General features: G+C 32.7%; 1 protein-coding gene and 1 long non-coding RNA gene across 7 annotated transcripts in view; one reads left to right on the top strand and one right to left on the bottom strand.

Moving 5' to 3' along the window:
- Nucleotides 1-1,605: 1,605 nt before the first annotated feature.
- Nucleotides 1,606-3,388, top strand: LOC108547911 (uncharacterized). The gene is made up of 3 exons (XR_001890233.1): nucleotides 1,606-2,233; nucleotides 2,315-2,488; nucleotides 2,839-3,388. It is a non-coding gene; the product is annotated as an uncharacterized LOC108547911 (long non-coding RNA).
- A 1,061-nt stretch (nucleotides 3,389-4,449) lies between these two features.
- LOC108547915 (homeobox protein PKNOX2) overlaps nucleotides 4,450-13,811 on the bottom strand; it is a 10,980-nt gene continuing 1,618 nt past the window's right edge. Inside the window, exons 1-8 of one of the 6 annotated variants that reach the window (XM_017900629.1) lie at nucleotides 12,653-12,848; nucleotides 8,541-8,649; nucleotides 8,090-8,399; nucleotides 7,576-7,776; nucleotides 6,453-6,744; nucleotides 5,958-6,092; nucleotides 5,588-5,787; nucleotides 4,450-5,510 (exon numbers count right to left, since the gene is read on the bottom strand). In XM_017900629.1, coding sequence (XP_017756118.1) covers nucleotides 5,187-5,510; nucleotides 5,588-5,787; nucleotides 5,958-6,092; nucleotides 6,453-6,744; nucleotides 7,576-7,776; nucleotides 8,090-8,398 — 1,461 coding nt within the window. In that variant the 5' untranslated portion in view covers nucleotide 8,399; nucleotides 8,541-8,649; nucleotides 12,653-12,848 and the 3' untranslated portion in view covers nucleotides 4,450-5,186. Of the gene's footprint in view, nucleotides 5,511-5,587; nucleotides 5,788-5,957; nucleotides 6,093-6,452; nucleotides 6,745-7,575; nucleotides 7,777-8,089; nucleotides 8,400-8,540; nucleotides 8,650-8,768; nucleotides 9,244-9,525; nucleotides 9,594-10,594; nucleotides 10,873-12,652; nucleotides 12,849-13,811 lie in introns of those variants that run through there. The other 5 variants (XM_017900631.1, XM_017900630.1, XM_017900628.1 and 2 more) reach the window with 5 other exon arrangements.

The following is a 13,811-nucleotide window of genomic DNA, read 5'->3' as shown; positions in this document are numbered from 1 at the left end:
TGAGTTACATAGTCTTATTATACATAATAAAACTTTTTGTATGGTGTATTTAAACACTTAAAGTTTATTCGAATTTTCCTAATAATTTTATTTTATTCTATTAAGAAACTTTTCTTTCATAAAAAAAAATATATGACTGCATTACTAAGCTAATTTTTTATATTATTTGCTATAGAATTATTTCTTAAAAAACTATTTATTTTAAGGTTACGATAAAAATCAGAAACACGTATTGCAAGCGTGATGGCATTTATTATTAATAAACAACTTATTTAACAGGACCTTGATGTACACGAGAAAGAAGTATTCATGTTGTTTACTTATGCTTCTTTTTAGTATGTATGTAAGTATGTAATACGTTTAATTTACGACTTAAAATTTCAAGTTAGGAATGGACCTATGAAAGTCCTATAGTTCCATATTAGTATATATAATATATGCATATGTTCTGCAGTATTATACAAATATTTATTCATGTACATTTGAATATTTACGAAAAAGTACCAAACAAATTTTTAAAACTTTTTGAATATTTGTAAAATCCATAAACTGAAACATGTTTTTTTTATAAATATATATAAAATTCTAGCATTAATTAAATAGCAAAATGCAACGAAATATATAAAGGAATATAGATAAAACGAATAAAATCAAGAAGAAGATAAAATTTGTTTAACTCTTCACATGTTGTTTCTTAAACATATGTATACATGTATACAACATAGAAAGCTTTAAAACTTTGTCCTATAATATCCTATTAAGTTATAATGTTGCGATAAGAGATACTAATGATATAACAATACACAAAACATTGTGAAATAATATGCAAAATATAACACGCGAAATATACATTATCTTTAGCATATTAATTATAAGAGTCAATGGAAGATAAACAAACAGCTTAACAAACATAATCTGATATTAAAATTCATATTATCATCACACTTTTTGGTCCATTCCTATCTTCTTAAATATTTTAGAGCTTGCACTTCAATCACTAATGCAACATTAGAGATTTGTTTGGGGGTCCGTCCATATGCACCTAGAAGGATGAAAATGTTCATATGTTTCGACTTTTTATATTCCAATTTATACTTTAAACAATTACAATATATGTAATATGCTTTTATGATATAATTATAATAAATTTACATCTACCGTTAACCACACTATTTACAAATTGTACGAAATATTTATTTCTGTATATTTTCAAATATCTCAAATTATGTTTAAATCAAGCATACTCAGTAAGAGTTACTGATCAAGCAAAACCTTATAAACAGCGAAAGTAACATTTCAAGCAAACTAATGGACTGAGCACTAAGTTCTCTCAATGCAAGCTCTAATATACGTTCAATCATTTCTGATAAATGTTTCTACTTGTGTATTTGTTTCTGGCTTTTGTATCATGTGTGTGTTTTGTAATATTTCATAATTTTCAGTATATGAAGTAGGAGGCTGGGCACCGCCCACCGAGTTTATCACAGTCGTCTGGTGCCGCAGCACATACGTATACGTGGTTCAGCCTTATAACCTACCTCTTAATCTACCATTATTTTATAATTATATTTAGTCAAGAGTGTACAGTATAGTCCCGTATCTGGTGATTTTTGCGATACGAGCTGACGATTCTTAGTTCTATTCTTTTATAGAGAGTGCGCGCATTTATTGCTGATACTTGTAAACAAAGATGACCTAACCGGTACGAACGATCGTAGACTATTTTACTAATCGCTGATCGCATTGAAAATTAAGACGAAATAGAAAATGATATTAAACCATATCTTATAACATAATCGAATCATCATTTTTGTCGATTTTTTTTTTTGTAACCTTATCTACAATCGTTCGTCCTGTTTTTTCATTTACGTCACTACACCGTATATGGAGCTATACTGTAATAAAAGCTGTCTTCAATTGATGATATCGTTTTACTAAGCCTCGATCAGTTTGCTTCTCTCTTTCAGAACTTCTCTGTCTTTAGTTTCGAGCAGTCGTGGATAACACACTGGCCAACTGTTGGAATAGAAATCGGTTTCTTTCGAACAATGCTCGGAAAAAGCTCATAAGCCACTAATGGAAGCACCTTGTGCCTGTGTCGGCTATGTACATCGATTATATATGAGAAAAAAGTAGGATACCAATTAATAGCAAACTAAATCTAATCTAATCGACGGCTTTGAACTTTCCTTTTTTCTGAATACATGAAGGATCGACCGCATCGTTTAAAGTAGTAAGCAACTATTACTTCCTGCTTTCTTATCATTGCACAACTACAACTTAATCTTATTGCTTTATGATGTTCTTTTAATAGGAGATCAGTGACCAAAATTCTACTACATATGCGGATGACCCTCTATGCATTTGAAGTGGACTGTCGTTCATTTGTTAGCCATATGCTAACGGGTTATAAATTTCTTTGAAAATGCATGTAACAGCCATGCACAGAAATCGGGAGAGTGCTGTATACTAGGAATCACTGGCACCGGTATTGCTTATTAAGAAATTTTATGAAACTCATTAGAAGTGAATCATATTTTTTTCTTTTTTTTTTTTTTTTTTTTTTTTTTTTTTTCTTTTTAATATCTTATGGATCTCGATAATATTTTTCAGTTAAATATCCAATCGCCGCTTAATGTAGTTTACAAATAGATAAACGATAATTAAATACAGACAAATAGTTTTCATTGAGGATGTCAAAAAGTATAATACAGCAGTGATCACTTTTAAACAGTTCAAAATGATAAAGGAAACATGAAAATTATTACTAATAGTATTCTTATAAGTGATTACATCTCTACGTTCGAATGATCATTTAAAAAATGCTTGTTTCTTTAGAATCGCGTTTCGAAGGCAGTTGAAGATCCTACGAGAATCTCTCAACGGTGTTGAAAATGCGATGGACGGAACGCTTGGAAATAATTAAAGGACAATCGAAGACAAGTACGCAGGAAGAGCATCATATGTACATGATTAATTGTCATGAAAGTTAAAACAACGTCAGTATCAAGCAATAAAATTTTGGAACTCGTCTTCCATAAGTTTACACTGGGTTTTTAATTAAAAATTACACCTCGCTAAGTATTCAGCACGCGATCTGGAGGACACTTTCAGTAAAACGCAACCGATCATATGCAGACAGCGAATGTGTGAACACTTATAACCCTAAGATGGCATGTGTGCTTGTCGTCGAGCCTTAGACTTTTTTCTCTGTTGTTTCAGTTACAAGAAAAGTATTATTAATCTGCTTCTTCATTTCCACTTGTTTTCTTTCTGAAGAATCACACTAATGTTCTTTTCCTTTATTTCTAACAATTCTTGTATATTGTATATGTACAGCAGTACCACGTCCGTTCAATTGCAGTACACGCGTTTTTTTTCTTTTTTCTTTTTTAAGACGACACTTAGAGTTTAAAAATATAATCATCATATATTTAAAGTAGTATTATATTATCATTATTGTTGTTATCGTTATTAGTCGTAATAGTATTATTATTAATAATAATATTATTGTTATTATTATTATTATAATTATAATAATTATTATTATTATTATTATTATTATTATTATTATTATTATTATTATTATTATTATTATTATCTTGGAGGGATAGCACTTCGCTATGTCACGACACTGCAGAGCTGAACAAAGACTAAACGCGGAAGTTACCACGCTCTTTAATGGCACGAAGAGTACAAGATCGAGATAGTTATCATCTTACTGACCGATCATCACAATCATCTTTCAATTAATTTTTAATTTTTTATGCATGATGTTTTAGGATTTAGATTTCTTTTTTGCATTTCAATGGGTGGCAACCGATCACAAAAACACATCTCGTCTATGTTAAACGTAGTAGCACAATATCGTCATAGCTTATTTTAATTAGGAAGGGTTGAGAACGACCGTTCATTCGTGTCGTTATTAAGATTTCTATATTATATATAGTCTCGTTTGGACGATTTCGATAACACTATAGAAAGTACTAATCGAGTTAACTATATGAGGCTCATTGAACCAATAAATGGTGTTAAATATTGATCTTTGATCTTACTTTAAATATTGTTAGTTTTCCATTTATAATTTTACCCAGATTTCAGAGAATAAATGTATCCGTAACTTTAATAGTATCTCAAAATGTCTGAAAATAAATTTATTAACAAAAATTATAACTTCTAAAGATGTACTGCTTTTGTTCTTTTCTTTTTATTGTTATTAAACATTAAAAGACGTTTCACGTTACTTTGAACCCAAGGAAAAACGCATTTTGAAGGAAATCAAGTTTTGATATAAAAATATATAAACATTAACACTGATTTCTTGTTGTCGCCTTAGATTTAGCTTTTTAATTGTATTACTAAACGAGCAAAATGTTCGTTCCTAGTTTATATCATAGAAAAAATGTACATGTTGCACGCAAATATATTCATTTCCGTAAAGATCTCTCATGGTGTGAATATTCAAGTCTTTTTCGAAAAATAATTTGCTCCTATTATAAATCAGTTATTAATATTATAACTACGCTCTAAACGAACTAAACGACGCTCGATAAATGTCGTGAAAAACGCGGCTTATGGTTTAATAAATGATACAAACGATGACTTACGCTACATACGTAGCACCCTTCATTCGTCACTTTGAAATATTATATGCAAATTAACAATTGTCAAGAAGAAACAATCGCAAAAAACAAAAAACTATATAAGAGAAATTAAGAACTGTTTTATATGCAGCTTGCTTATTAACAAATCAACGAAACTGATTAAAAAAAGATAACAATTCTAAAATAAGCTTCATTCTATTTGAAGATCTTACGATTCGATAAATGAAAATATCTTTTTTATCATGACTGAATTACTTTTACGAAGAATATATAAAAAGAAAAGGAAGAACATGTTTCGTAATCGAATTATACAGAATTTTTTTCAATCTTTCTCGGACCGTAGTTAACACATAACAACGCTTAAAAACGCAAAGATGCTCCATGAATAGTTAAGGAGATCGAAACTGTCGGATCCGATAAGAGAGCGTGATAACCTCGACCAATAATACCCTTGATTTTCGCGAGAATAATTACGTATTTGACAGATAAAGCGAAATCTATTCTCGAATACCTTAATACTGTAATGAGCAACTGGATTTGAAGGTACCGTAAAGAGGTTGACGTATCGGTGATCGACAGAGGTCAGTGAAGATCATCTTCGTCGCTATCGTTACCATCTTTCGATCTATCGGCACCTCCTTCCCCGTCGCTAGAGCCTGAATCGCTCCCAGAGTCTTCAGATTGCCAGCCGCCGCCTTGTTGTTGCTGCACATGTTGTTGTTGCACCACATGCTTCGATACCTTGTGACGTTTTCCGGCACGCTGTACGGAATCAGCCCCAGCACCGTCAAGCATTGGCTGGAGGATTCGTCGACGAGCATTAATGAACCAATTATTGACTTGAAGCAACGTTAAGTTCGTTTGACTTGCGATTTGACGCTTTTCATCCTCCGTGGGGTACGGATGCTAAGAAATAGTGGACAGTGATATTTGAAATTTTCAACTGAAGTATTTAGTAGTAACTGGATAAAACTTATACTTACAACTAAATGTTCAAAGAGCCAAGTTCGCATAATGCTCGTAGCTTGCTTGGGTAAGACACCCCGCTTTTGTCTTCCCTTCTTAACGCTACTATGATTACCTCCATGACTAGTACTGTGATTGGAAGTAACAGTACCAGTTCCACATCCTTCATCTTCGTCTTCACTTGGTGCAGGTGAAGGGGAGCCCGCCACAGTGATATCTAAGCATAATAAATACGATATATTTGTTGTAGAAAATTGTCTAATGTCTTTCATGCAAAATTGATATTACGTTTTTTAAGACATTAGTTTAATTTCGCATGTTTAATTAGTAATTAATATCTAAGTGAAAACATTAGTCATTGGTAAAATAGAACCAAGTTCATCTAACCAAAATATTTTTCGTCATTCGCATCCCCGACATCGACGTATTCATTTTCACGCTCTTGTAAGGCAAGAAGGCCCCAATAGCCAGCCTCTTCTAAATATATTCTGTCGCCAATAATATTCACATAGTCCATATCATCTATAAACGTAAGTTGATAATGCTTACGTTCAAATCAATACTTAACCTTTTCTTTAAGCTCATTTTATTGCCGTGATCGTCATAAAAATAGTCATAAGTAATTTTCGTACTGCAATAAAATTGTGAATACTTCTGAATAAAATCCTCAAATAGTAAAATGAAATATCTGCGTACAGATAAAGTTTTATTCGAAGTAATTGGAAGAAAAAAAAATATAATTAAGTTAACAGAACCAACATTTAAAATAAAATCTATACTATATATTTAATATTGATTTTATCTAACTAATTAGGTGAAATTTAATTAACGTTTAATTAAAGTATCCATTTGTCGTATAAAATTAATTGCTAATTAACTTACCTTGACCAAGATACATGTCGTTGACTGGCACACAGGAATGAGCCCCAATCTGTGAAAGAGGCGTACTGCCATGTACCGTGGAAGGTGACAGAGGATCGTCATGGTCCTGGCTGGAGGATCTATTCGAACGTTGAGCGGTGGATGATGATCGCACTGACGGCGGCCTGTCGTTACCGGTTTCCTCTTGAGCAGCCAACTGACTTGCACCACCGTTCTCCGACAGGGTGTCGGCTCTGCTCACTCTGAATCCGTTAGCTCCCGACTCAACATCATTGCCTGTAGAAGACAGCACCTGGGAAATATATGCCGCAACTAGCCGTCAGACAGCAGGGGTGGGGTTCTATAATATTTCGAGCGACGCGCAAGTATCGCTCATTTTCGTCTTTTATAAATTATATCTACTTCCAATTAAGTGACTGATACATATATACGTTAAATCAAGTGTCAGAATAATTCTTAACTTAATCAAAGAATTTATAGCATGTTGTTAATATTAGAAGGTCAATAACGTAAAGAGATTGTAAGGATAAACAGAGAATTAGAAAGTATTAAGTCCATGTTTAATTTCACTAATCGACGTACAGTCATAATTATTTATTAACAATAAATATATCATATGCTGTATAATAACACGGAATCAAGTAATTGGTCAATTACATATCACGTATTTACGTAAACAGCCAAACATAGACTACATTCTATCTATTAAAGTTTTACTGGATATTCTTTTCAGAACTTCCTTCAATCAATACCTTATTTAGCTACCACTAAACGCTATATTTAGGTCAGAGTACTCACGGGCGTTAGTTGATTGACCGATATTTCGAGATTTTCTACAAAGAGTCGAGGAATCTCTTTTACTCCGATACAAAGCTCCTACTGGGTTATTTTAAAGATACGATACAGTTTCTATATGAGGTAATAATGTTAACGGAGAGAAGGCGCAGTTTAAGTTTCAGTTTAAGCTGAAGAGTTAAGAGATAAAGAAAGAGCGAAATACGTAGCATGGAGCATTTCAAGATTATATTCACGATCCTTGCGCATCACTAAAAAAAAAGGATAACTACGTAGGTAAAGGGGGAAACAGGCCAGGCTGCCTTAAATGCTGAAAATAATATCTAACCTGCAAAGGACTGCTCCCGTTGCTGCCACTCGATGGACCCATGTCGTGTCCATGGTGACTGTAATCGCTGCGTAACAGATTTTCGCTTTGCATCTTGCCTTTCAGGCACGTGATGTACCTGTTGCAAAAGTCTTTGCACAGCTCCTGCACCTTTTCCAGTTCGAGTAGGTGAATCCGTAGCACCTGTATCGCCTTGATCATCTGCGTTGGCAGAGGCATAAAACAATGTCGACGAATGAACGATTTTCTTTTCATTTCGAGCAGCGCATCGTCGCTCATTATTTCTTTCTTTGTTTTTCGAAAGAAATACGAGTCTTCTTTTTACGATATTTAACAAATATTTACAAAATTTTCATACTCATGGCGATGGTATAGAAATATACATGTGAATATAAATAAATGCAAATATCGTAACATCTTTTAAGTACATAAACGAAAACGAACTTTTTACATGATTTTTACATCGTAATCGAAGCTGTGTAAACTTTGATATACGAACGATAAAGAAACTTACCAAACCGTCAATTTCGGGGTCATTGATCAGAAAAGGCTTTCGGTCTCTTTCTTGGTGTTGGACGAAGGCCTGTATGTCCATGTTGAAGCTTTCGGACGTCGAGTTGTCCGAGCTCTGAGTAGCTTGTTCGCATCTTTCGAAGAGTAACGCGAGTAACGGAAAGAGGGGATGTTTGTATACTGCCCTCTTGTCTGCCTCGAACTGAGCCTGATCTTGATGTGTCGTGTAATCGGCAACCCCACTTGCAGGGTCCTGATCGTAACCAGGAGTCACCATCGCTAGCGCCACGGCGGTGCTACCCTCTTGCATTCTGTACAAATATGATCAAGTTAGTATTTTATTAATATAGTACATAGTTTATTACTAATAATAATAGCATTAAATTAATATTAAATTTCTCAATTAATTTACAATAATCAAACTTTTCCGAAGTAAAGTGAAATTTGTATACCTATCATTCCTGTCTAGCAGTTTCCATCTCTGCCCAGGTCCTCCGGGGCCTCTGATATTTAACTGTCTTTCGATCTACCTTTGATTTTCCAATAAGTTACAGGATAAAACTACAACAAGAAAAGAAAGTCAACAGTATTAAATACATGGTTACGTATAATTCATGCGAATTATATAGTCGTGATTGAAGAATGACACTTGACTAAATAAAAGGTTAAAAGTATCGTACATTTAGCAAGATATCCTCGTGTATTTCGAGCAGACATGAGCTAGGGAACGGGGGAAAAAGAAAGGGACGGAGGAGAGAATCGTCGTGGCACGAAGAACCAAACGATGCGCGGCACTGCATTTAAATGTCATCGTTAGACGGTCTCAACACCATCAGCACTGTTGCTGGCACCAGTTCTGCTTCCCATTCCGAACGTTCCTTTTGAATTTTCCCCAATCCCCATACACGTTCCCTCGGTATGAATAAATAAAGTACTGCGACACACCGCCGGCTGACAAGGCGACGACGCCCGAAAAATGGTGGTTACGAGTGATAGTTACGGAGGAAAAAAGGTGTCATTAGCTAAATGGCACCGTTAGAATAACGCAATTTTCCATAATTTGTACTATAATACCATGGAACTTTCATTACGAATGCTCAACTTATTTTCTAAATATTATTTTAAACGATATTTTCTTTCTTCTTCTCTACGAATAAATTTAAGATGACTATTTTTCTTTCTTCTCTTCTTCTTCTCAAATATAAGAATCTTCAAACGAGGAACGTTTTGTTTCAGAGTATATTAAGAATATTAAAAGCATTTTCAGATCATATCTTTTTTATAGACGATGTGCTTTTTGATACACAAGATGACCGCTTTTAAGGGAAAGTCGATTATTTGCTGCAGAAAATAATTTGAAAAATAAACTTTGTATCATTAGTCTCCCGAATAAATGAAGAAATTGCTACATTTATCAGCATTTTAATTTGTACTTACGATTTTAAAAATTTGATCCTAACAGTGAGTATAGAGGCAGAAGAAAATAAGAAAGAGGTAAACTTCTGTCTTCATGTAGAAAAAAAAAGAAATTGGTATAAATAGCCTCTTTTATACGTCTTTAAACTCTTGGTACGTGCCGTGGATTTTTCATAAATTCATTCGGTGTATAATTTTTAAATCTGAAACTATCGATAAAGGGTGAAAACGTATTGTTATTTAGAAAATGAATAACCGAGAGAAAGTATCGATATGCAAGAAGAACAGTTAGATACATTAAAGGGAATGCTGGGAGGTGGCGTTTGAACAAGAGAAACAGTAGAAAAAGGAGGTGGACAGAGGTACCATTACTTGCAAGTGGTGCTTCCAACACACTCGCATCTTTCCGTTAAACCCGATATTTATTGTGCCGGTCGCCTCTCTCGCCGCTTTCATTTAAAAATATTATCGCTGACGGTGAACGGTCAGTGTGGTTCATTTCCACTGCTACATCCCCACATCGAAACAACCTAAACGCGTTCAAACTCGTTTTTCCTTTTTTCCCTCTAGGTTTCTTATGTTCTTCCTATTTCATTCGTTGTGATCAAATATTGAATTATTTCATTGTATAAGTTTGTGTCTCTGTACTTTTTTTTTTTCCTCTTGTTTATAGAATTTATATAAGTTTGTATTCCAATGATCTTTATACGATATAAATTTTCCTCGTCTTTTTGATACTTTTCACGAGTACTTACACCATTCATACTTATTGCACATTAACAGCAAAGTATGGAAGATTTAACCATTATTTCGTTGCTCTTTTATTAACTTTTATGAGAATAATTAACAGTAAAATCTTTCTCTATATTTCTTCTTTTGTTTCATTGTTTTCATCTATATCGTTCTCTGCAAACCGTCATTTTAATTTAATGGTCGTTTATTAAAGCAATGCACCGTCGGTAAAGTAGTTCTTCTATTTTATATGAAAGCTATTTTACAAATCGAACGAAATTTCACTAAAAAAAAATTAAACTTTAACTAAAATTTTGTTATATGATATATATTTTAATAGTTTCTTTTTTCTGTTTACCAATCATTGGTTCATTCTTTCTTCTAATATGATACTTGTTGATCAAGCTTCAGTTTCCAACGCTGACGACCATCAGCCATTATTTTTTACTTTTTTGTCTTCCGCATGTCGTTGCATACGCAAGAAGTGTGATGCCTATCTTCTTCATTTTACTCCCTTAAACGATGCGTTGCACCGCTTTCAAATTCTTGTGTGCTTGATGGTATTTGAACACAGCTGCTACCATACAGAAAAGCGACGAGCAAACGAGAACGCTAGTTAAGAAAAACTGCTTTGACTAATCTGTAATATCTATCGAAATACCATAATCGATTCAATGCTATCGATAGTTTCTATTTACGCGATCACGCCGACATCTTGTGGCGCGAAACTTTATCTTACGATATCAATATTTCAAAATATTTTGTACTTTTATTCATATAGATTACGATTCGTTATTTTTATTTTCTCAATGAATCAACTAAATAACCTTAGATATCAATTTTTTGTATAATTTAAGAAACAGTTTCGTCGATAAAAAAGATATATTAATAATTCGTCAAACGTAACCTATACTCCGAAGATCCAATGTTTTATATATCTACTTTCGTAAAAGTTTTGAAAATTTAAATATTTTACAAATTACCTATTTATTGATATAAACTAATTAACTGTAGTTACGAGAAAAAAAAAAATACACATACACGCACATATATATATATATATATATATATATATATATATATATATATATACCAAATCGAGAGGTTATATATATATATATATACCAAAAGCACCTACTTAAAATAGTAATATTTAGTTAATAAATATTAATATGGATTGCGAATAAAACATGTACAAATGGGATATTGATGTATAAGCAAAAGAAAAAAACTGCCAATAAAAATGCAAGAATTTATTTTGATCGAGCTGTCAATGGAAAAAATTGTAACCATGAAGAATTTAAAATATCGTCGTAACCACGTGTCGTGAACACAACCGAAAATGAGACGGTTATTAATTCAAATGAAATGGATTGGCGGAAACTACGTAATGGCGTACATGCACTTTGCTCACGCGATTTACTGCACAACTTGTTCAACGTGTTGATTTTTTGTAACGAGCTAATAATTACTGTGACACTGAAGCTACAAGGAACGTGCAATTAGAAGTAATCAAAGAGTGAGAGGTAATAACTTAACCTGGCGGAGAACGGTAAAATTAACGTGTTAATTTGTTAAAATAATTTATTAAGCTACTCATGTTCAAGTTGTACTGATAATTATTTTTTTATTTTTTATTCTTTTCCTTTTTTAGTATCTTTAAAAGATTAAATGAAAATATATTTTCGAAAATTTAAATAAATAAATACGATCACGAAAGTTATGAAAGAACATGAAAAAATTCAACACGAAAAAATGTCGGTATTTGAAAGTAACATCTCATACCTAAGAGACAAAGTAATGACAGAGAAAAGCAATGAAACGTGTCTTTACGAGCGTAAATAAGAGGAGAAACAAATCTTTAACCCTTTAAGTGCCAGAGCTATAGCAGTCGGTTAGGACACGGTAATCATTTTCGAACATAAGAGAGTACTTAAATTCCGCTAAGTACATATCAGTGACCAAATATTTGTACAAATTTACTTTATAGTTTCTCACTTTTGATATCTCAATTTGTTACGTTATTACTATTTTTTATTAATATCATTAAACCATAAATTCAATAATATTATCGCACTAAAAATGCAACGAATGCACATCTGTTATAAAACTACTTCATTTCAAAACGTCATGTTTACTTTTAAATTCAGCACTGCACATTTACAACGATCGGGTAATATATTTTTCTTAAAACCCATGTATATATACGTCCATAATTTTTTCAACATCAGTATGCGTTTCTTCTACAGATATTTTTCCTTGTTTAATATATGTAGACGTCAGAAATACCATAAAGCGTCAGTGAAAACATTTCGTTACAAGAAACACGTTTAACTCGCACACATACCGGCCTGGCACCGAAAGAGTTAATTATGACAAAGATGGTATCCCGTGGGGAAGCGGACTTGTTTACTACCTGTCAGTCATCGGCGTATTAAAACCGGCGTCGTGACGAGCAACAACACCGAAGTAGAAAGAGATGTGAGTTAAAGAACGGCTCGGAATCGTCGGTGGGCGTTAATACGGAGCCAGAAGTCGTTTTTCTTTCTCCCTTTCATCGCGAGCTTAACACGAGATAGTCGAACTGTCAGTCAAACGTTCGATAACCAATGGTCGACGATCCCTACTACAGCACGCCGGGGAAGAATCATTTTCATGCGAAGAGGGCGTAGCAAAAACTACAAGAGGCCACCGCTGCCGACGGCGCCGATGCCTCACTGCTGCGCAACGCTCTACCTATAGGGTGCTCGATAAAATTTCTGCGGGAAATTCGAGTTCGGTTCACTACTTCTTTTGTGACAAATATTTCACAGTATCCTATAATTTACACGAAAATAGTACTTGAGCAAAATTCTCTATTACTTTTAAGATATCTGTACGTAATCTGATATAACGTGTAAAGTGAATTTCGAAACATTTTTGATTTATTTATCCTTGTGCGTAGATAGCCTAAAATTTAGAAATATACACATCGAACGCGCATGCGCAATAGAATCTGTATAACAATATAGAAGCAAATGAACTTTTCTTAAAATAAAATTTATATTTTATATATATTATATATTTATATATTAAATATTGAATGAAATTTATATTTTAATTTATACGAAAAATAAAAAATCAATGTAATTTGAATATTTCGAAAAATTGTATAACCAAGCTAAATATAACTGGATATAATTGGATAATGATATTTCATAACTACTCTTGATATTTAATAAATTCTTTAAAATACTTGCTTTAAATTGTTGTAAATATTAGTTTACGTAATAAAATTATCTCCATCATAGCTTTGAGGTATCTATTTGTCTCCTTTTTATTTATAACTACATATTTGAGATCAAAATTTAAGATAACCAGATCATCTATGTATTCGTGAAAGAAATTTAAATTTGTCGATTTTATTTTCAGATTTTATAATAATACCTGTAAGATAATCATAAACATTCAACTTTATTCCCATCATTTTCGCAATTGATACGGAGAAGATTATTCCGTTGGAATTTTTACATCTTTTATATTAAATAATAATTAAATTTATTCCAGCGAGTAAATATTTATTAAATATTTTTTAA

Source organism: Eufriesea mexicana, unplaced genomic scaffold (genome assembly GCF_001483705.2).
Source record: "Eufriesea mexicana isolate 0111107269 unplaced genomic scaffold, ASM148370v2 scaffold1312, whole genome shotgun sequence".
NCBI classification, from domain to species: domain Eukaryota; kingdom Metazoa; phylum Arthropoda; class Insecta; order Hymenoptera; family Apidae; genus Eufriesea; species Eufriesea mexicana.
This window is presented reverse-complemented; position numbering and strand designations above follow the sequence as displayed.